General features: G+C 44.5%; 1 protein-coding gene and 1 long non-coding RNA gene across 7 annotated transcripts in view; both read right to left on the bottom strand.

Moving 5' to 3' along the window:
- LOC141578246 (uncharacterized) overlaps nt 1-8,849 on the bottom strand; it is an 81,187-nt gene extending 72,338 nt beyond the window's left edge. Inside the window, exon 1 of the long non-coding RNA XR_012508386.1 lies at nt 7,915-8,849. This is a non-coding gene — a long non-coding RNA (uncharacterized LOC141578246). The remainder of the gene's footprint in view (nt 1-7,914) is intronic.
- Nucleotides 8,850-18,265: 9,416 nt separating this feature from the next.
- Nucleotides 18,266-22,290, bottom strand: part of TMEM209 (transmembrane protein 209) — a 28,369-nt gene continuing 24,344 nt past the window's right edge. For all 6 annotated transcript variants that reach the window (XM_010947539.3, XM_074367064.1, XM_045511061.2 and 3 more), the window contains one exon: nt 18,266-19,806. In XM_010947539.3, the coding sequence (XP_010945841.1) occupies nt 19,752-19,806 (55 nt within the window). In that variant the 3' untranslated portion in view covers nt 18,266-19,751. The remainder of the gene's footprint in view (nt 19,807-22,290) is intronic.

The following is a 22,290-nucleotide window of genomic DNA, read 5'->3' as shown; positions in this document are numbered from 1 at the left end:
TAATCTCAGTTTTCCCAGGCCGTGTAGGGAACCCTGGCTGTGGGGCTTCAGAGCCCAGGAAACCTCACTCACTTGCTCTCTGGCCCATATGCTTCACTTAGCCTGGGCCCTCAGATGCTGTGGTCCGCCTGGGGACAGATGCTTTCAGGACAGAACAGGCATGGGACGGAATACCAGAGGAGCACAGGAACAAGGCACAGAGATGCTCTCTTCCATTGCAAACCCCCCAGAAGTGTCAAGTTTACTCAGCTCTTTTCATAGCCTATGGATTCCAGACTTCTCTGACCTTAATTCCTGCCACTCTCTTCCACCTTCTTGCTGTTCCTGACCAGTCAGGCAGGCTCCCATGTCGGGGCCTTGCCGCTGACTCCTTCCTCTGCCTGAAAGTCTCTTCCTCCAGTATCCACATGACCCAGTCTCTCACCTCCTTCAATTCTTTATTCAAATGTCGTCTTCTCAATGAGCCAGGGTGAGGTGAGTGAGGTAACTCAGCCTTCCCTGACTCTCTGTTTAAGATTGTATACTGCCACACCCACTAGTAGTCCCTATCCTCTTCTCAAAGCACAGAACACTGTCTCACTTAGTATTTCTTTTATGTATTGTCCGACTTCTCTATTAGAATGGAAGTGCCATGGGGGCAGGAATTGTCTCTGTCATGTTCTTGTTCTGCTTTCCCCTGGAGCCTAGAACAGAGCGTGGCTGCTGAGTGGATGGATGGATGGAGGAGTGGATGGGCAGATAGATGAGTTGATGGATGGATGAATAGACAGATGGATAAGTGAGGTCACAGGTTCAATAGGTTTTGTCTTTCATCTGTTTAAAACCAGTGAGACGTGTCCTGCATGCAGCCTGAGAAGAGGCTGGCAAAATGACCTAACACTATCCTGATAAGGCATGCATGGGATGCACAGGACTTACTCTTGAAAAGAAAAGGAAAGAAAACTAGCTTTAAAAAAAAGAAGGAAGATAGATGCTGCCATTTCCACCAAGCCAGGTAGCCCCAGCAGGCTTTAAAATTCCTTCTGTGGAACAGTGTTGATAGCATGACTGGAGACTGGAGTCCAGGAGCCTGCCCACTGGGTGTAGTAAAGCAGGGTGGAGGGCAATAGCCAAGGTGTGCTCCCTGCCCCTACCCCATGTGGAGGACTTCTGGGGATTGCTCAGGGTAAGCAGCCATGAGGCAGCTCTCTGTGGGCTTTGAGCCCAAATGGGACACATTGGGAGGTCTCCACCATCAAGAGACCCAGTCGGTGCTTTGGGAAGAGATGTGGGAATGGCAGTGGAAGGGGTGGAGGGAGGGACTACCTCTTAGGACCACACTAGTTCTTCTCTCAGACAGCCTTGACACCTGCAACCGGGGCTCTGCATGTCCCTCTGCTTCATGAGGCTACCACTCTACCACTCACTGACGCAGAGTCCCCTGTTGCTAACCAGCAAGCAACAGCAGCTTCTAACAATCCGTCAGTCAAAACCCCCACTTGCAGTGTGAGTCACCTTCAATTTCCTGCCTGCCTGCCTCTTTCCTGATTGACCTGATAAATTCAGGACAGCTTTTATTGCTTTTGGCAAAAAAACTGCCATTAAGATTTACAGAGCCAAAAGCTGGTACAATGTAATCTTCAGAGTAATTTACACAGTGAGTTTCAGAAGATGAGAAGTTAGCGTTTCAGAGGTAATTTCATAAAAAGGATTATCAGATTAATCACTGTGTCAATTTAATAGTGGTGTCTAAAATAATTAATTAACTTTCTTGGAGTCTGCATTGAGAAAAGGGAGTCTAAAAGATATAAAAATGGCTGTGTCAGACAGTGAGTATGTTTTGGACAATAGATCTCGAGAAAATTCTCATTGGTGGAATGTATCATGGGTTCTGTGGCATAGAGACAAAATAAGAAAGTGAAGAGCTCTGGGAGTGCCCAGGTCTCCCTGAGACCCTTTGGCTGTGACTCGTGGAGGTGTGTCTGTACCCGCCGAGTGCAGGTTGACCTGCAGCATGTTGAATTGTCCCATGACACCTGGAAAATGTATCTAACCATGCTGTGTGTTGACAAGCTGCTCTGATGGGAGAGGCAGGTGTGAGTTGCTGCCTGCTTGTGAAATTACCTGAGACTCCAAGATGGAATAAAATCAATTCAGCCAAACAGGAACATGAAAAGATGCTCAATATTGCTAATTATTAGAGAAATGCAAATCAAAACTATAGTGAAATATCACCTCATACTAATCAGCATGGCCATCATTTAAAAGTCTACAAATAATAAATGCTGGAGAGGATGTAGAGAAAAAGAAACCCTCCTACACTTTTGGTGGGAATGTAAATTGGTGCAGCCATTATGAACAGTATGGAGGTTCCTTAAAAATACTAAAAATAGAGTTACCCTATGACCCAGCAATCCCACTCCTGGGTATATATCTGATGCCCAAATATATATGCACCCTGATGTTCACAGCAGCACTATTTACAATAGCCAAGACATCAAAGCAACCTAAATGTCCATTGATAGATGAATGGATAAAGAATAAATAAAGACAACAATGGAGTATTGCACAGCCGTAAACAATGAAATAAAACTATTTGCAGCAATATAGATAGACCTAGAGATTATCATATTAAGTGAAGTAAGTAAACAAAGACAATTATCATATGATATCACATATATGGAATCTAAAAAAAATGATACAAATGAATTTATATACAAACCAGAAATAGACTCACAGAGGTAGAAAATGAACCATAGTTACCAAAGGGAAAGGTGGGGGGAGGGATAACATAAGAGTTTAGGATTAATAGATACACACTACTATATATAAAATAGATCAACAACAAGGACCTACTGTATAGCACAGGGAAGTATTTTCAATTTATTACAATAACCTATAATGGAAAACCATCTAAAAAGTGTATATACACACACACACACATATATATATAACTGAATCACTTTGCTTTATACCTGCAACAAATACAACATTGTAAATCAACTATACTTCAATAAAAAAAATTTTTTTTAACCAACTAGGCCAGGGCTACTTATAAACACCACTGAATGGTTTTGTAGCAACACCACTCAATCAGCTGCCACAGGTTGAGGCAAGGCTGTGTCTTCAGTGGGCATTATGTCCCCTAAAAAAGATATGCTGCAGTCTTAACCCCTAGTACCTCAGAATGTGACCTTATTCAGAGATAGGGTCTTTACAGAAGTAAATTAAAATGAGGTAATTAGGATGGGTCTTAATCCAATATGACTGGTGTGCTTATTTAAGGGGGAACTTTGAAAACACACACACACACACACACACACACACACACACACACACACACACACACACACACACACACACACACACACACACACACACACACACACACACACACAGAGGCATGTGAACATGAAGGCAGAAATCGAGGCAATGCATCTATAAGCTAAGGAACACCAAAGACTGCCAGAGATAGAAGAGAGGCATGGAACCCTGTCAACACCTTGACCCTGAACTTCTAAGCTCCAGAGCTGTGTGACAATAAAGTTCTATTGTTTAAGCCACTCAGTTTGTGGTACTTTGTTGTGACTGACCTGTGAAACTACTTCAGTGGGACACTGGAGACGTGTGTGTCATTGACTTGTCATTGTTCTTAATGTTCCTGTAGTTTTTGTTTTTTTCCAAGATTCTCTTTTTTTAGAACAGTTTAAGGTTCACAGCAAAATTGAGAGGAAGGTCCAGAGATTTTCCATAGGCTCCCTGCCCCCACACAGGCACAGCCTCCCCAGCTGTCAGCATCCCCCAGCAGAGGGGTACATTTGTTACGATGGATGAGCCCACATTGACACATCATAAGCATGCAGAGTCCACAGTTTTCATTAGTGTTCACTCTTGATGTTGTACATTCTGTGGGTTTTGACAAATGTATAATGACATGTATCCACCATCATGGTCTCATATAGAGTAGTTTCACTGCCCTAAAAATCCTCTGTGCTTTGCCTATTCATCGCTCCTCCCCTCATCACCTGGCAACCACTGATCTTTTTACTGTCTCCATGGTTTTGCCTTTCTCAGAGTGTCATATAGTTGGGATCACCAGTATGTAGCCTTTTCAGATTGGCTTCTTTTACTTTGTAGTATACACTTAAGTTTTCTCCACATCTTTTCGTGGTTTGATGGCTCATTTCTTTTAAGTGCTGAATAATACGCCATTGTCTGGATAGATACCATTTATCCATTTCTATTTATTTTTCTGTTTAAGGAAACATTTTTTTTAAACATCAGCTCAGGGCAGAATTAAAGATATGACTGGAATTAAAGATAGATCTGGATAGTAAGTGCAAGGGCATTCTCTATACTTTCTCCTAAAGAATTTAAAAACGGACTCAGCTTCTCTCTGCTAGGGTTGGTGACCCCATGGGCTCTGAGCCTGGAGCAGCAGAGCTGTATGACCTCTGCCTGGGGAGAGTCTGCCCTGAAGTGAACAAGCCTGTGGACAAGTGGGCTCTGATGACTTGTGTGCACCAGGACCCAGCTGGCCAGGCCGGGGTGGTTCAGTTACACTAGCTTTAAACAATACGTGGCTTTGAGTCTCAGTGATTCTACTTAGAGTGTGATCTTTTGGGCCTTGCTTTCCACCTCTCTAAAATGAGAAAATCTGCCCCTGAAGGGCTGTGAGGATCAAGCACAAGAAGAAAAACAGAGTGACCTGGAAAGTGCTAGAATGTTGGTAGATGTCTGCTTAGATACTTCCTGGGGGATGGATGCCACACTTAGCCAGGGAGGAGCTCTGGTCCCAGCCTCAGGAGCCCCACCACCCACCCAGGTGCCACTCACCAGCTCTAGTCCCACCTCGAGCCCTTGCTGACCTCACCGCTACGTCTTCCCACTCAGTCTGGCCACCCCAACCTTTGCAGCCCAGAGTGCCCCGTGGGAGGATGACTGACGGTCAGGCCAGTTCCTTCAGAAAGGGCTCCAGTGGCCTCCGGGGCCCAACCAGTCAAAGAGGGTGAAGCTTCCATGACTGTGGAAGAAGCTTCTACAGGCTTCCACAGGCCGTGGAAAAGGAGTCTGAGAGGCAGCGAGGTGAGAGGGGGAGCCGGCCAAGTGGCTCAAGGTTGCAAGTGTGTCCTTCCAATGGGGAGATTTACCTCAAACTACCTCTTCCCCGAAATCCCTTTTGGGGAAGAAGAGCCCAGCCCCTTCCTCATGGTGGCACTTCAGAGAGCACAGCCCAAGCCTCTGCTCCAGCTTCAGTCCTGCTTCCTGTAGGTCTTCCTGCTCCTTTAGCCTCTTTTTCCTGGGACACACCAAGTGGAGCCGGGCTAGTCAGCCATCACCAGAGGAGGGGATGTGGGAATTTGGGGGCTGCCTCCAGGTCTAGAAACTCTGGTGTCCTCTCAGTGGCTCCTCGAAAAAGGGAAGGTCAGCGTGAACCACCAACGTGCCTTGCTCCTCCCTCCTCAACTGTCAGCGCTGGGCAGATTACCTGCACTGTCTTTCCTTCACAGATTTAGGTATAAGTCATCCCCTCCTGCCCGCAATGAGAGCAGGATGGCCTCGGGACTGGGAAAGCCTAGACTTGCACTTGAGGGAAGAATTCCACCCCTTTTCTTTTCAACCAGTGTCATTTATTTCCTGCTTGTAAAGACTTTTCCACATTTCCTCCCTGGGAGCCCTCTGTGGTGCCGTCCACTTTTCCCGAAGATGCCATGTTGTAATTTTGGACCTGGAGTAGGGCACAGAGGAGGGCTGGTCTGGGGTGGGGGCAGTGTGATAGAGGAAGCAGATGATATTTTAGATATTAGCTGTTTGGGGCACAGCTTTTCTTAATTTGGCTAAACTTGGATCCTAAAGTGTTGCAATCACTCACTCTTCCCCGGGAGGGAAGTCAAGCCCAGATGGTGCGATCCATTTCCCACGCACTTTGGCAAGGTCACTGGAAGGGCCAGCTGGCCGCTTTCTTGTTATTGTAGAGTTATTTTATTTTTTAACGTTCTACTGATTAAAGTCCTTAAATCTCAAGAGGCCAGATGGAAACCAAGTAATATAGCACTTTTAGTCTCCTTTTAATGAGATCAGGACTGGGAGAGGGCTGGGATAGGACAGAGATGGAGAAGCCATCCGCTGGGTGCCCTGGGGCTCGATACCCAGAGGGCTTGGTGAGGGGTGAGTTACTTTCATCCGCTTCCCTGCAGGAAGTGTTGTCAGTCTCTATTTTCCAGAAAGCTCTCATGATGGTTTCTGTAGGACTTTGCACTTCATAGGCTTCAGTTAAAATTGGAGTCAGCTTGGTGAGTGGGAAACTGAGAGGCCTGTCAAGACATTTGGCTCTGAAAGCCCCTACCTGCTCCTGCTCTACCTGGGGGCTGATGGGCATTTAAGCATGGAGGGGGTCACTGAGGATGTGCTGCACCCTCCCCCAGACCTGGGGCCTACTGGCGGGGTGCAGCTTCAGGTTCTGCTCCCTGTAGAAGAGCTTCAAGCAGCCCACAGCGGTGGGGTGCTCCCAGTCCTGATGGGCTGGAAGGGCCCATGCCCACCCAACCCAGGTCTCAACTGACCAGGTGCTGGACAGTGGATGGCCACCTGCTGCACTGCCCCAGCGGCACCCACATCGGCTCTGGGTCAGCGGGGAGCTGCCTCAGCCCCATGTTCATCTAATGAAGGGGGAGAAGGAGGGTGGGCCAGGCCAGGTGTGGATGCTAAGGAGGCAGCCTCAGTGAAGAGGGCTTCGCAGAGAAGGGCCACAACTCCAGTAACTCCCACCAGCCTCTTAGAGTCTCTCCAGCCCTCTGTAAGTCATCACCATTTTATTTCACAAACAGTTTAGCATCAGCTGTGTACAGAACCCCACGTTAGACCCCGGGGAGCAAAAAGGAAAAAAAAGAGACAGGAACGTGTCTGCTCCCAAGGATATTCTAAAATGGTCAACAAACACAAATCTACCCACTAAAGGGCCTGAAAACAAAACCAACCCAACAGCAGTGCTTATTTATCAAACCAGAAGATTTCAAAAGATGAAGTCCAGGGGCTAGTCAGAGGTGACAGCAAAAAGTGAAGAACTCTCATGTGCACAGAACGAGGGCAACCCACGGGGACGTTTGCTACCAAACTAAGGCTGGGCCGCACCCTCCAGCGCCCTAACAAGCAAGGTGTTCTGCAGGCTCACCTGGTGGGATGAGTGACCTCAAGAATTATTTGAAGACTTGCTCAAAAACGCAGATTATGAGGCGTCAATCCTAGAGGATCTGCTTCAGTAAATTGGGGTGGACCCAAATCTGCATTTTAATAAGGTCACCGAGGTTCTGCCGTAGCATCTGCTGCGAATCACACTTTGAGAATCACTTTTTTACTAACTCAAACCAGGCCCTTCCCTGTAACAGCCTCAGGAAGGGAACATTCAGGAGGGGGCTGTCCACTGTGCAAGACACCTCCACAGGCGGCGCCCTCCACCCCTAGTGCTGCCCCCCAATCCCCGCCACACACAATACACATCACCGCACAACACACACACACACACACACACACACACACACACCACACCACACAGACACACCACACACCACACACACACCCCACACTACATACACCCCACACTACACACACCACACACAAACCCCCCACCTACTCATTCGCTTCTTCAAACACGAGAGCTAGCGCGCACGCACACCCGATAAGTACACCAGGGGCCATTCACCCCTGTTCCGGGCCTATAATCTGTGACGCAAGGTGGGGTGAGCTGGCCACCCACGCGGTGACGCAGGAGCAGGCGAAGCGGCGAGCAAGCAGAGAGGCGTCAGGACGACGCTCATTCTGCTCGCTTTTGCCATTAGAGACCAAGCGCGTCATCGCCTGACGCTGCCCGGCTGCGCGGGAAGGTGGAGGCCCCCGCTATTGTTCCTTCCCCCGCTCTGCCGCGAGAGAGGCTCTTACCTCAGCGCCCAGACGTATTGATCTCGTTTTGCAGCCAGAGAAAATGGAGACGGGGAAGGAAAGTGATCAGAAGGTGAAAGCAGCGAGGCCCTGCGCACCTGAAGTGTTCATACCTCCGCTGGGTGACGTGGAAGGAAGGAAAGGACAGCGAAGGTCCTGTGCAGGGTCGGGCGGGGGACAGAGACCGGGGCAAGCCTGGCCCTTCCCAGTCCAGGGCTGGAGAGGAGAACCACGACCTTCTCAGCCTCCCGGACGCCTGCCCGCGCCCCCTGTCCCCCCTCCCCAGCTAGGGCAGAGAAGCTTCTGGCAGGAGAGGGGCAAGCGGAAGTGACCGCCACAGAGTGTGAAAAACTCCCTCGTCCTCGGGAGCCATTGGCACAGCCGTGGAAAGTCTAACATCTGGTGTGTGGCCCCCGAGTAACCTCCTGGATCCAGGGAGGAGCTGGTGCTTGAATAACTAACTCCAGGGCCCGGGAGGGAGGAGAGGCCACAGTTGACCTTCCTCCCCGCCTGAGTTCAGGCGGGGCAGCGACAGCCCACGTGAAGGGCAGAATTCAGGAAGAGAAGTTCCCCCGGGGCCCAAGCTGAGTGTGAGGTCGCAGGCTCCCTCCCACCCCCGGCCAGGGCCCTCGCCCACCTCTTTCAGCTGGGATGCTTCACTGAGAAGCAGAGCTCAGTGAAGACGTACCGACCAAAGTTCCAAGAGGGGGAGGGGGAGGGAGGGGCCGTCGGCTCTGTAAAGGGCCTTCTAGAAACAGGGCAGCACGGTGTGCGTCTTCCAGGGCTGTGGGGACCCAGGAGCCTGCGGGATGAGGGGCCTGGCGGCTGGGGAAGGAGCTCAAGGCTCTCCAGCCTACGTTAGGGGACGAAAACAGTTGGGTTTCTTTTGCCCGCAACTCCCCAGGGCACCAGAAAACTAGTGGTCACCAGCCTAGGAGTCGTGGAGAGCAGGGACAGCCCTTGGTGGCGTGGCCGTGACCGCCGGGGCCTCAGGGTGCGTTAGGCCTGGGCGCCCTTTCCTCCTCCGGAGTGAGGGGCACGGCCTGGACTTCTGTCCCCGCAGGGCCCGGGTTCTGTCCTCCGGGCCAGGGAAGTGCTGGGAGGGAGACTGGGAGTGCTTCTGCTACCCTCCCGGTTCTTTACAAACCCCGAGTGCTGGGGGAGGGGGCGAGGGACTGAGAGCTGGAGGGTGCGGGGCGATGGGGACTTCAGGCCCGCTCGACAGGTATCTGAGGCAGGCGAGGCCCAGAAACAGATACCAGCGCACTCTGGATTCCAGCCAGGAGCAGGTGGCCATCACACCCCAGGCTCCTGGCCCCACCTCCTGAGGCCCGCGCGGGAAGCCTGGCACCTTTCCCGGCACCAGCTGCGCCGCCTGGCACCAAGTCTGCACCCGAGAGAGCCCGCAGCCCGCGCGCTGCCCCGGGGACTGGGGGCGTGACTCACTCCCTGCCTGCTAATCACTCCCCTCTCCTCCGCCTCTCGTCGCGTCTCGCCCAGCCTCCCTTCCCTTGGAGAAAAGCGTGCCCATCTGACGCCTCGCCCGCGTGCTCTCCGTGACACAAGCATCTGTCCTTGCCGCTGCCCCTGCTCTGTGTAACCCCCACACCGCCCTCCCCCGCCCGCTGCCTCCTGCTCCAGCCTCCGCCGGGACGACTGTCTGCGCGCCATACCCCCTCCCCCAGCCCCGCCCCATCCTGTGTCCGTCAGGGTGAGCTCTCCGCACCTGGCAGGCAGGCTGTGTCCAGCAGCCCTCCCTAACCTCTCTGCCCACCTCCACGCCAGAGGCACAGACCCCCAGACTGGAGGCGTCTGAGGAGGGAGCATCAGAGCACAATGGCCAAGCTCTTCCTTCTCAGGCCACCATTCAGCCTTTCCATGACCAGCCTGCACCTCCCCTAAAGGGAGCCAAGAACAGGGAGACTCTCAATTTTGTCTCTGCTTTGACCAGAGGCTGGAAGAAGAGTCTAGCCAAGTAGGCAATGGGAAGGTCCCGAGACTGTGGAGGATGACTGTGACATGACACCACAGGCCAGCCTGATAGGGAAAATGACCCCCTCCTGCAGTGCAGCCAGGGCTCCCAAGGAGCAGAGTTTGGAGACCAGACTTCTGGAGCAGGCTCTGGTACCAGCACCAAGCTGGACCCTGTGCACTCACAGGCCCTCTCTGGGCTTCTGTAAAATAGGACAACCCAACTGTTTGATACCCAAGACCACTTCTAAGTGTTTTGTCATGATGAGGAAAAAAAAATCTGACCTAAAATCTGAAGCAGGCTGAAAAGCCAACATTACTTGCATGTGAGTTTCAGAATATATAACAGCTCCTTTTTTTTGTTTTTGTTTTAAGACTAAATACAGAATTGTCTTCACAGGCCTGTGAGCTGGGCAGTTATACAGAAGCCAACAGAGAAGGGCCCTGTGCTGGGTTTAATGCTCTGCCACAGCTATCTTTAAAGTCTTGATAATTTCTGAACAAGGGCCCCACATTTTCATTTTGCACTGGGTCCAACAAATATACTTTAAACGTTGGCCAAGGAAAAGCAGCATGGATGTGCCTGCAATAGGATTTTGGCATCTAGAATACAGAAACGAACATTTCCTCATTTTCAGTGCCTGGGGAAGTGGGGGAGGGTGAGCCCATTAAGGAAGTGCTTGGTGAGAGTTAAACTGTTCAAGGGGACTAGGAGTCCTATATTCACAGTAGTTACTGTCCCTGGAGCCTAATGCAGCCAAGGCTCTGCGGGCTGATTCAGACATTCCCTCAAGTAAGAGTCTACTGTTGTCTAATATCCTATGCTTCTTCCATAGTACTAGGATTAGCTGGCCATGGCCAAAAAACTTTTCCCTGATACCTTTGCAGCTAGGTGCATCCATGTGATTAAGTGTTGGCCAATGGGATGTACCTAGAAGTGCCACCACCCGGTTGGTGTATTCCCTTTCTTCTGAGTTGTATTCTTTTTTAACATTTTTTTATTGATTTATAATCATTTTACAATGTTGTGTCAAATTCCAGTGTTCAGCACAATTTTTTGGTCATTCATGGACATATACACACTCATTGGCACATTTTTTTCTCTGTGAGTTATCATAACATTTTGTGTATATTTCCCTGTGCTATACAGTGTAATCTTGTTTATCTATTCTACAATTTTGAAATCCCAGTCTATCCCTTCCCACCCTCCACCCCCCTGGTAACCACAAGTCTGTATTCTCTGTCTGTGAGTCTATTTCTGTCCTGTATTTATGCTTTGTTTTTGTTTGTTTTTGTTTTTTAGATTCCACATATGAGCGATCTCATATGGTATTTTTCTTTCTCTTTCTGGCTTACTTCACTTAGAATGACATTCTCCAGGAGCATCCATGTTGCTGCAAATGGCATTATGTTGTTGGTTTTTATGGCTGAGTAGTATTCCATTGTATAAATATACCACATCTTCTTTATCCAGTCACCTGTTGATGGACATTTAGGCTGTTTTCATGTTTTGGCTATTGTAAATAGTGCTGCTATGAACATTGGGGTGCAGGTTTCTGAGTTTTATTTTTGATCGATAACATAGCAGAAGTTTTAAACCTTTAGACTAGGATCTAAAGGACTCAGAAAAACATGCTGTTAGTTGTTATCATTTCACAATAGAAATTTATTTAAGAGTGAACTGGCACATAATGTGCCTTTTAATGTTTAGTTTTTCAAGCAGTAAGATGGGACTAGAGTTCCATCTCTACAGGGAATGCAATTGAGGAGGTCAGATGTTAAGGAAAATCTCAGATACGTGCAATGAAGAAGAACTGAGCAGGGTATGGGGGGATGATGAGTGACAGGGGTGCCATTTTAAGGATGGCATGAAAGGGTCTGAGGAGCTGATATCGGAGCAGAAAGCTTAATGAAGACAGGAAGGAGCTGTTACAGATTAGCTGAGGGAAGAGCATTCCAGGAAGAGGGATGCATTCAAGTTGTTTTGCTGAAAGTGAGGATCTCTTAAGATTCAGACTTGTATAATTCCAACTATCTGCTGCTATCTCCGTCTGGATGTCCCAGTAGCAGCTCAAACTCAATGTGTTTAAAATTTCTCTTCTGCACCAAACCAGTTCCCCTTCCTCTGTTTCTGTTATTAGTGCCACTATCTTTATATCTTCATACCTTCATAATGACATAAACTGAAATCCTGGAGTTGTGTGCAGCAAGTCACCAAGCTGTGATGAGCTGTGAAATGCTCATCAATCTTTTCTGCCACCTCTGAAGTCCAAGCCGTGGATTATGGAAGCAGCCTCCTCACACAATCTTCCTGCCTGCAGCTGCTTCAGCTTCTGTCCATCTTCAGGACTGTGGTCAGTCATCTTCCTTAAGCACTTTGACTTTCTCTGCTCAAAAAGCTTCAGAGTCTGTACAAATAAAGTCTACAATCCTTAGTCCAGTAACTAAGGTCCACCTTTCCTTGCAGTCTCATCTTCCTGTGCTCTTCTAAATACACCTTGGCTTGGGGTTCTTTGCAGTTTTCCAAAGACATCTCTTCCTCTCCAGTCTTCAAGTCTTGATTCCTGCGGCTTCCTTCTCTTACTGAAATTCGATTGCCACCTCTCCCATGAAGTTTCTCTTCAGCTTCTCACTCAGCAGAGCTTTCTCTGCCTTTGACCTATGAAATCCTATCTGCATCACTTTTTTTACTGGACTTTTTCATTGTAAAAGGAATACAATATTGACAAGAGTTGAAAATGGAAAAACAATCACCTGTATTCCTGTTTCAACAAGTGAGTTTACATTTAGATATTTTTTCTAGTCTTTGGCGATCTGCATGCATATTTTTACATAATTGTAATCATAGTAGACATACAACTTCGATTTGTTTTTATTTCTACCCAACACTTTCCCTATCTTCCCACATAGTCTTTTCAAAGTAGGAGTTTTAAAGAGGTCAAAATAAGTCTGTGTCTCATTCAAGGATGTCTTTCATAGAGTTGAGGTACTACAATTTATTAAACCATTTATTACTGAACATTTGATGGGTTGTTTTTTAGCTATGAGAGAAAAAGTGTATCTTAAGCCTTCTCTGTATTCCTAGCACCTAGAGCAAATTAATTCCATCAGTATTTATTGAATGGATGGATAAATGAACAAATGCACATAACAAAACATAACTATTTCCTAGCCAGAGTATTAATATTTTATATAATAATATTGTTGGGGGGCTTTGCACATTGTGGCAGATTGTATTTTTTAAAAATGGCCAAATCAACATGTCTCATCCCACATGCTGTGAAATAGGACATCCCTCCATTGAGAGGTGGGGGTCTAGGTTCTCTCCCTTTGAAATGATCAGTTCTTTCTTGGGTGTCTTGATCAACAGAATGCAGTGGAAGAAACATGGAACTTTCAAGCTCAGGTTATAAAAGGTAACATGCTGTCTCCACCTCCCCCTCTTTCTCAAGATACTTGTCCTTGGAATTCAGCCACCATGTTATAAGGAAGCCTGGGCCACACGGGGAGGTCATATGTGGGCCTTCTGCCCACATTACCAGTTAGGTCCCCAGTCAACAGCCAGCATCAACCACTAGACACAGGAAGGAGCAGCCCTAAGATGATTCAGCCTTGCCGCCCCACACATTGTGAAGCAGAGAGAAGACATCTCCACCGTGCCTTATCTGAATTCTTGATCCACGGAGGGAGATACTAGAAGATTATTGTTTAGGGGGCAATTTGTTATGCAGGAGTGACTGAAACACACACAGTTAGTCCCATGTTGTATTTCAAAAGGGTTGTACCAAGTTGCAGTGCCACCACCAGGGGAGGGATGCGGCAGACTCACCACAACCCCATGAGTCCTAGAGTGTGGCCTCTTTGTGGGCCACACTTACCCCAAACTGCAAATCTCATCTCCCCTTCTCAACTGTAAGCTCCTTGAGGGGATACATCACTGCATTTTTGTTCACAGTTCTTAGCAGACACTTGGCAAATGCTTGTGCATCTGTGTATTTGTTAAAAGTATACATAGCCAGGGTATGCGTTGTCCTGGCCAGGAAGCACAGACTCTGACCGTGGAGTGGACTGAAGTATCTTGGTCTCCTCATCAGAGAAAGCAGATTCCAGAGAAGCAGCTCAGAAAACACATCTTCTAGTCCATTTATACACAAACTTGGAGGAAACTCTATAGTGTTTCCGGGAACATGATAATGGTTTCCTGTAACTGGATCAGAGCATTCCCAGCCCTCATACCTTGCATCCAACCGAATACAGCTCCAGCTGTGAGGGCTTTTAAGATGCCACCAATTTTGCATTCTACTGAGAAACTACTGGCAGATACATATCTAGTTGGCTTTTCTCCTCCAGCCTTGTACATACTCTTTATTATTCAATCAATTTTTACACAGCCCAACGAAAAGGAATGCATGGAAATGTAGAGCGGGTCCTCTGGCCTTCCCTTTTACAATTTTAGATCCATGGCCAGTTGCCAGCTCCTTGCTTTCTTCTCTGCCATACTTCTACTTACCATCCAGGGAGCTCTCCATGGTCTTAGCATGGAAAGCACACTCATCAAAAATGCCAGTCCAAATAAAGAAAATTATTTTTCAAGTGACCTGTGTCTACTTAACCCAATTATTAATTCAGCAAATATTTACTGAACACCTAACATCCACTTGCCCTCAAGGACCTTAAAGAAGCTGCAGTCTAATAGAATCTCCATCATTTACAGGAATTCCGTCCATCCAAGAGACTTGCAGATTCCCTTGGGTATTTGTTCTAGCATTGCCCCACTATTACACCTGCCAGGGTAGGGTCAGGAGAACAAGCCAACCTGTGGGTGGTTGAGTGGACAGGGGGGATATGTGGGGAAACAGAGTTGTCAGGTGGGAAAAAGTAGCAATTTACTCAGAGATACACAGTTTAAATGAAAGATCATTTCTCCGGCTATAAAGAAATCTAGTGTTTTATTTAAGAGACACTGTATTCTAGGATGTGGACTTTGCCTCCAGGTTCTAGCCAAGGCACTTGGTCTAAGTGGAGTCTAACCACCACTTTAAGGTAGTTAACTCCAGGAATTTTCAAGATGGCATCAAAAAAAAAAATTTAAAGCATGATGCAGAATATTTAACTGGAAGCAGAGCATTGTACTGAACTTATTTTTAAGGGTGGTTAACTAACTTGAGATGGAAGTCATATAACACCTTTTCAAACCACCAGGTTTCAGGGCCGATGGCTTCAGTTCAGACTTCCTTCTGCCAGGTCTCACTTGCATGAGTTAGCGGAAATACTCCTCTGCCCCTCAGGCTGCGCAGTGGATGATACCCTCCCCATTAGACAACAAGGCGCCTTTCTTTGGAGCTGGAGCTCAGTAAGCTGATGCCTATATTCTGGGCCAAAACTATCACAGAGCTGCCTGATTTCAGTCTACACACCATGTGTTTGAGGAAGAATCATGCCCGGCTGCCGCTCCTAAAAAAACAAGTTTTGCCCCCAACAGAGCATATCACCACCTTCTGACTTTCCTCCTATGGGATGCAGTGCATGAAAGCAGAGTCTGATTCAGGGTTGTTATTTTTTCCTTCTAGTTTAGAAACGGGAAAGGAAGGAGACAGTGTTTCCTTGGTAGACCAGAAAGCCCGGCCTTCAGGATACAAGGGTGGTACTGTCTCTGACTGGGGGATGGCCAGGTCTGGGGTGGGGGAAGGAAAGAGGGAGCAGGAGGCAGATAGAGCTGGGCTAGGACGGTTGGGGCGGGTGTTGAGTGTGTCAAAGCATGAAGATCTGTGTACATCTCAGCACGATCCAATGATGAGAGTTGCTTTACAATGCCAAAAGGGCCATTTCCTAGTTTTACACTAATATTATTTTGAAAGACTTTTTAAAGCCATTTTTTTCCCTTACCTGAAAGCACTGTCTTCCTCTATTTTCGTTCAGCTTCTCAATAGCTTCTCAATGATCTCTGAGGTATGAAGAGTATTTTTATCTTATAATCAGAAATCACAGTGTAAAAGGGTACTTGCCCCGCCCCAAAAGTGACAGAGCTCAGTCCTCCCAAGTCTCAGCCCATTCAGGCCAGTGGTCCTTCTAGCCAGACTGACTGTGGAATATTCATTTTGTTGTTCATCCACAACAGTGCCTGGGGTTGTTTGCATGTGACTTTGTTACACAATCTCTTTGAGGTCACTGCTGTCCTTGGTGGACAGGGCTCTGGGTGCACACGAGGCTGTTCTCCATATCTATCCTGCTGTACTGGACTCTCTTCCCTAACCCTAACTGAGGTGCCACCCTCTGTAGAATCCATAACCTGTCCCCCAGATCAGTGTGGTTCATTCAGTGTGGAAATGGAATTACTGATGACCATCCAGGGATCAAATTAGAGATGTGGCTCAAAGCTAGTACCTGACAATCCTGCAGCTCAGCAGGGAAAGGCCATTGGCATACACCATGAGACGTGGCAATGTCAGCAGGGACCAAGAAACAGATGCTGAATGTGCAAACCCCTCTCAGGCAGACATGCTTCCACACAGACCCTTCCCAAAAGCGTTCCTGCCAGAGATCCTAGCCCTCTGCTTATCCTCCTGCGCTTCTGGCTCTACCTAATCTGGGGACAGCAGTGACTGAAGCCACCTGGAGGGATGGGTGAGCCAGCTAGCCTCTCTCAGCCCCTCATAGCGGAAACTGCAGCATCTGGGACAATGTGCTGCTGCTAAATGCAACGACTTCACCCCAGGTCACTAATAAAGACACCCAATAATACATGGAATTGGCTGTCTTTTTCCTAATGCCTACCCTTTTCAGGCAGAGCCCCCTGCTGCAGCTCTTTAGGCCTGAGACTGTTTCCTCCTCCTTAGGCCTAGCCACAAAAGGAAAGTCAGTATGCCTGGCTGCTAAAAAGGTGTCCTAGAAAGAGAACTCAAGCCTTTTCTAAAAGGTAGCTTTAGCCATCGTCAAGTCTTCCTGAACAGCAGCACAGCTCAGACTAGTAAAAAAATCTCAGGTCTTGTATGAGGATGAGACAAGCTATGAGGACTCACCATTAGAGACTAAAAGTCACTTCTGAATTCATTCATATGGCTACTAAGTGTCAAAAAAGGGGCACAGATCTAATCACCCTGGGGGAGAAATGACTGCCAGCTGGAGTGGTCAGGACCAACTCCAAAAAACAGCAGGTTTAATTACAGCGAAGTCTCAAGGCAGGGGTAGACTGTAGAGGGGGAGGGGGCATCCCCAGAGAGTGATCGGGATGGGAAGGGGTAGCGTGCAGACAGCCCAGCAAGGAGCAGCCTGCACTGGCTAGAGCCAAGGATCCAGGTGGATAAGGCTAGCTTGGGGCCAGATTGTGGAGGGCTTTAAATGTCAGGCCAAGGAATTTATCAGAATGAAATGATCAAACAGGTGTTTTAGAAAGATGAATTGGAAGAGAGTGGGCAGGATGAACTGGAAAATCTAGAAGCATGGCAACAATTAGGAAGCTGTGAGATTAATTAGGCTGTTGTAGTAGTCCTGTGTGAGTTGATAAGGGTGTAAATGAGGACAGTGGCAGCAGGAATGGAAAGGGACAGCTGCAAGAGACATTGTTAAGAAAGAATGGATGAGATTGCTGCCTGATTGGACTGGGGACCCGGGGAGCTCAAGGAATCAAGATGACAGCAGAGTTTTGAGTGTGGGTGACTGGTAGTACAATGAACAGAAAAAGGGATATTAGAAGAGGGAGCTGTTTCAGCAGATGTGAATTCAGTTCCAGACATGGAGAGTGTGCAGGATATCCAAATGGGAATGTCTGACAGGTCACAGGAAATTTAACACTGGGGCTCAGGAGAGACGGTATGGTTGGTGATAAACTTGGGAATCAAATGCAGAGAGGTGATAAATGAACCCATGGAATGGATGAGATCTCTTAGGAAAAGCATATACAGTGAGACAGAGGACCAAAGCCTGTATGGTGGCTCACAGAGAAAAAAATGTAACAATGAATATATACATGTTCATGTATAACTGAAAAATTGTGCTCTACACTGGAATTTGACACAACATTGTAAAATGATTATAAATCAATAAAAAATGTTAAAAAAAAAAAGGACCAAAGCCTGACTTTTGAGGAATGCCAGCATGTAAAGGATTTATACTACAAAGCTGAGTTTAGAAGTGCTACCTACATGCAACATGTCTTCACCATTAAAGTATCAGTTTAAAGTGTATATGAGCCTGAGAAAGCCGAGCAACACAGCATTTTTGTCTCAGTAGGAACTAAATGATAAACACCTAAATATGACCATAAAACAGAAGTAAAGGCTGATATTCATAGAGAAAAAAAGAATAAGTGATGCAATGAACATAATCTAGAAGATTAGTGGGTTTGGTCCAACAAGGATGAGTCAAGTAAAGCAAAGAAAAATTTGTGAGAAATATACTATAAATGCCATTTAATTAGAGAAAAATAGGTATTTACTCATTTTAACACAAGGACCAAAAAATTTACCATATCTGCAGTGCACTGTCTTCCTGAAGTATGAATTCAAACTAATTCATCAAAATATTTTTAATAAAAGCTACATTAAAGTATATGCTGGCTCAAACATTTGTGAAGACAAGTTAATACACAAAAGCTAACCAGAGTATAGTAACCCACACCAGCTTTAGCATGCAAACAAAATACCTTTTCTTTTTTAGTGTGTATCCCTTATCTTTTTACATGAAATGTTTACTATATATTGCATTTTTTGACACTTACAAACTCTGAAATGGTAGGCTTAGATTTTAATATGTTCTTATATTTAACATGTTTATTACTTCTTCTAAAATATCATAACAAACAAATTTAACATACATCAAAAGCAATTGAAAGACAGGAACTTTCTTTCCTTTGGACATCAGATTTTTAAAAAACAGGAACAGGATTTAAAAATTATACAAAATGAGCTGCATATGTAATACTGACATGCAATTATTCAGAAGATACTGGTTTTAGCTGCTTCCAGGTAATGGAAGCAGTCTCTAATGTCAACCCAGAAAATACATGCAATTGCTAGCTAGCCTCAGAGATACTACATACACATGTTAAAAAAAAAAAAAAAAAAAGATGGAGAGGCAAGCAAAACTTAGAAACTCGATCATTTCTTACTTTTCAGATATTTTGAATATATCTAAAAAAATTACCAGATAAGATATCATATGATCTTAAAGAAAGGAACTCTTAATACAGTATTAAGGAACAGTGAAATTGAGTTATTAAGGCCAAAGCAATAGTTTTCTTGATGACTTCAGCCTCTTAGATAAGACCCAGATAGTTTCATTCTGTCAGCTAAATTTAATCCAAGAGTTGACTTTTTAAATGCTAATACTGTCAAACCTCTTTCAATAATATTTTAAATACACACACAAACTAATATATTATTTAGAAGTTTACCTCATTTCTTTAAGTATGGGTCTTGGGCTGATCTGCCGAACACTGGGGAAATACAAAATAAATTAGCAATTTGCTTGTTTCTTTTTAAGTATCTTTACTAAATAACTCAATTAAAAAACAATTTTTGTGGGAAGAATCAGGTGGATGATTCTTATTTGGGGGTTATAATAAAGAAGGACTCGTGATTAAGGGGGAACTGCACTGTTGTGGGTCAACAAAAATCTGAAGGGTTGTAGTTTTGTAGGCAACTGAAAAATCTGAAATGATAAAAAACTGAAGGTACTGCTTCTTGGTGTAGAAGACATAGGACACACTTTCACAAAGAAGTTTCATAATAGCTAATTTTTCATTAAATCTATAGCCTGTAACATACACATATGTATCTTATTTCAGAAGAGGCAGTGACTCAAAGATGCTTAGATTTAACTTATGATTCAGTCAAATAAAGTCCAAATGTTTGGAATTAAATAACCCACTACTCGCCAAAAATCCATAAAATGTTCACACCGGATAGACCAAGATTAACTCTCCTACAAAGAGAAAAAAGAAAAGTTTTAGTGGAATTGGTTGCCAAGCATTTAAGGTCTTTTTTCCCAAATAACTAAAACAAGAGTCTTTACAAGGAATACATGTTTAATATGATATTTAACACTTTTCTGCAATAAGTTATGTAACACATGGTTTATCAGGTGAATTCTAGTAACAGTAATTACTTTCTTAACTGTGCTTAAAACCCAAATTTAGAATAAATGGATTTATGGAGTGTTGAAAATTAGTTTTTTCAGTGGACCCCAAGAACTATTACTACAGATAGTCAGCAGAAAAATTTTAGGAAGTAAGATTAAAGTAAAGGTATTGATAAATTTTAAAAATGGAGGCTACAGAGATGCCAGGCCTCTTAGACAATCTTACATACTTGACTTGAATTAGGAGTTTTCTAATGAATAGAAATGCTTTAAAAAATCTGCATATGAGTATTAATACAGCTTACACTAAACCACACTGCATATGACAAAAAGAAAAATCTACTTCTATTTCAGGGAAGAATATAACTGTATTCAAAGTATGAGGGGAGGAGAAGAGGGCCATAAAGATAAATTACTCATCTAACAAAATAAATCAACCTACAATGTCCAAGTCTGAGGAATCAATGGAGAGCTGCATACTTCCATTACCTGGAACTGCGGGAGTATTAACATCAGAAAAAAAAGCTACAAGAATTTCAAATGGCTGCTTCTGGGAAGCGGGCTTGGGAATACTGGGAACTGCTTATTTCTGTCATGAACTTTTAGCACAATGTGGCTTTTAAAATTAAGAGTATGCATTAATTTTGATAACATTTTTTAAAAAGTTACCAAAAATGCCCTTCAAAAAAGGTCATTTCATCAACTGTGTTTCCCCATTTCTTCACATCCTCACCAACACTGCAAATGATAAATCTCAATCTGATAGGAAAAAAATGTTTTAATTTTGGCTTGCTTGTGTATGAAGCTAAATAAACATCCTTTCATGTTTATTAACCATCTGCACAACATTTTTCTATGAAAAGTCTTTCATGTCTGATTATTTTCTATATTTTAATTTTCTAATTAACTTATATATACTCTTTATATATGATGGGTATTAACTTGGGTTTGCTCTATGTGTTGCAACTATAATGCTTTGTATCAGCTTGTCATTTAGCTTTAAACTTTATGGTGTCTTTTGCTGAACAGGACACTTAAATTACTATGTAGTCAATTCTGTCTAAATTTTTTTCCCTTTTGGAAGTAAAACATTTACCTCTTTCCAGTAACACACAAATATGTGGCACTGAATTGATAATGTATTTGGATCAATCTGCTGCTTTATAGACATGATTCCAAATGGACTATATTTGAGCCACTTGTTTATTTCCTTTAAGGTATAGAAGAGTAGTTTTTAACTATTTGATTATTCAAAAATGCATTAAAAAGATTAATCAATCATATTTTAAAAGATTATTTCAAAGTTTTTTCCCTTGATTAAAAAAAATCCCAAATAAATAAAACATGTATTAGTTTTAGTCTAAAGTATCTCACTTTCCACATGTAAGTTGATCTATCAGAGAAGAAAAGCACTTTAAAATTATATCAATTTTTTGGCCTCTGAATAATTACTGCCCCACTAAGTACTTTTAAAGACTTTACGTTTTTATGCATATAACAAACTATGTATGGCACTCAACACAAGCTTCATGCTATCATGACAAATCACTTATGCATCAAATATCAATTTGGATTTTTAGAGGAAAAGATAAATTTTCAATTAAACCCCAAAATTCATTATTTATTTAATACATTTCTAAATTCATTCTTCACTTCAAAACAGCCTTCCAGAAACACTGTTAAGAATTACAAAACAATATATTTATAGCAAATTCTACCTTTCTAATATATGCATATTTATAACTAAATACTGCTAGAAAATTCAGAGGGAAAAAATCTGTATTTATTGACACAGAAGAATATCCAAGATATGCCATAAGATTAAAAAGCAGGTCACAGAGAAAAACGTTTGAGCACAACATATTTTTAAACAAAATGAAAAATAGCAACAAAATCAACTTTTCTCAGAAAGTAGTCTGGAAACAAACCAGAAACTGTTAACACATTGGGCACCTCGAGGGAGTGGGATTAAGAGAGCTGATCAGAGGGGAACTTTCAATTTCTAGTTTATACACTGCTGTATTGTTTAAATTTAAATATTGTTTAAACATTTCTATATTAAGCATGCATCATTTTTATAATTAAAAAAAAAAAGAGGCACCATAGCTTAGATGCCTGACAAAAGTGAATTTCCTATTTAATCTTTCTTACATTAAAAAAATATGATCAAAAAAGCTGATAAATGTTAATAAATTTGTTTATGTCTTTTAAAATCCTTTCAGGAATGGACTCCTGATGTTTCCTACTCAGTCCTTCCCTTTATGTTATTTTAGCTTTAGGTTACTTAGTGCAGGCAGAGCTGGACCCAGAACCCAGATTTCAGACTCC

Source organism: Camelus bactrianus, chromosome 7, assembly GCF_048773025.1.
Source record: "Camelus bactrianus isolate YW-2024 breed Bactrian camel chromosome 7, ASM4877302v1, whole genome shotgun sequence".
Lineage (NCBI taxonomy): Eukaryota > Metazoa > Chordata > Mammalia > Artiodactyla > Camelidae > Camelus > Camelus bactrianus.
This window is presented reverse-complemented; position numbering and strand designations above follow the sequence as displayed.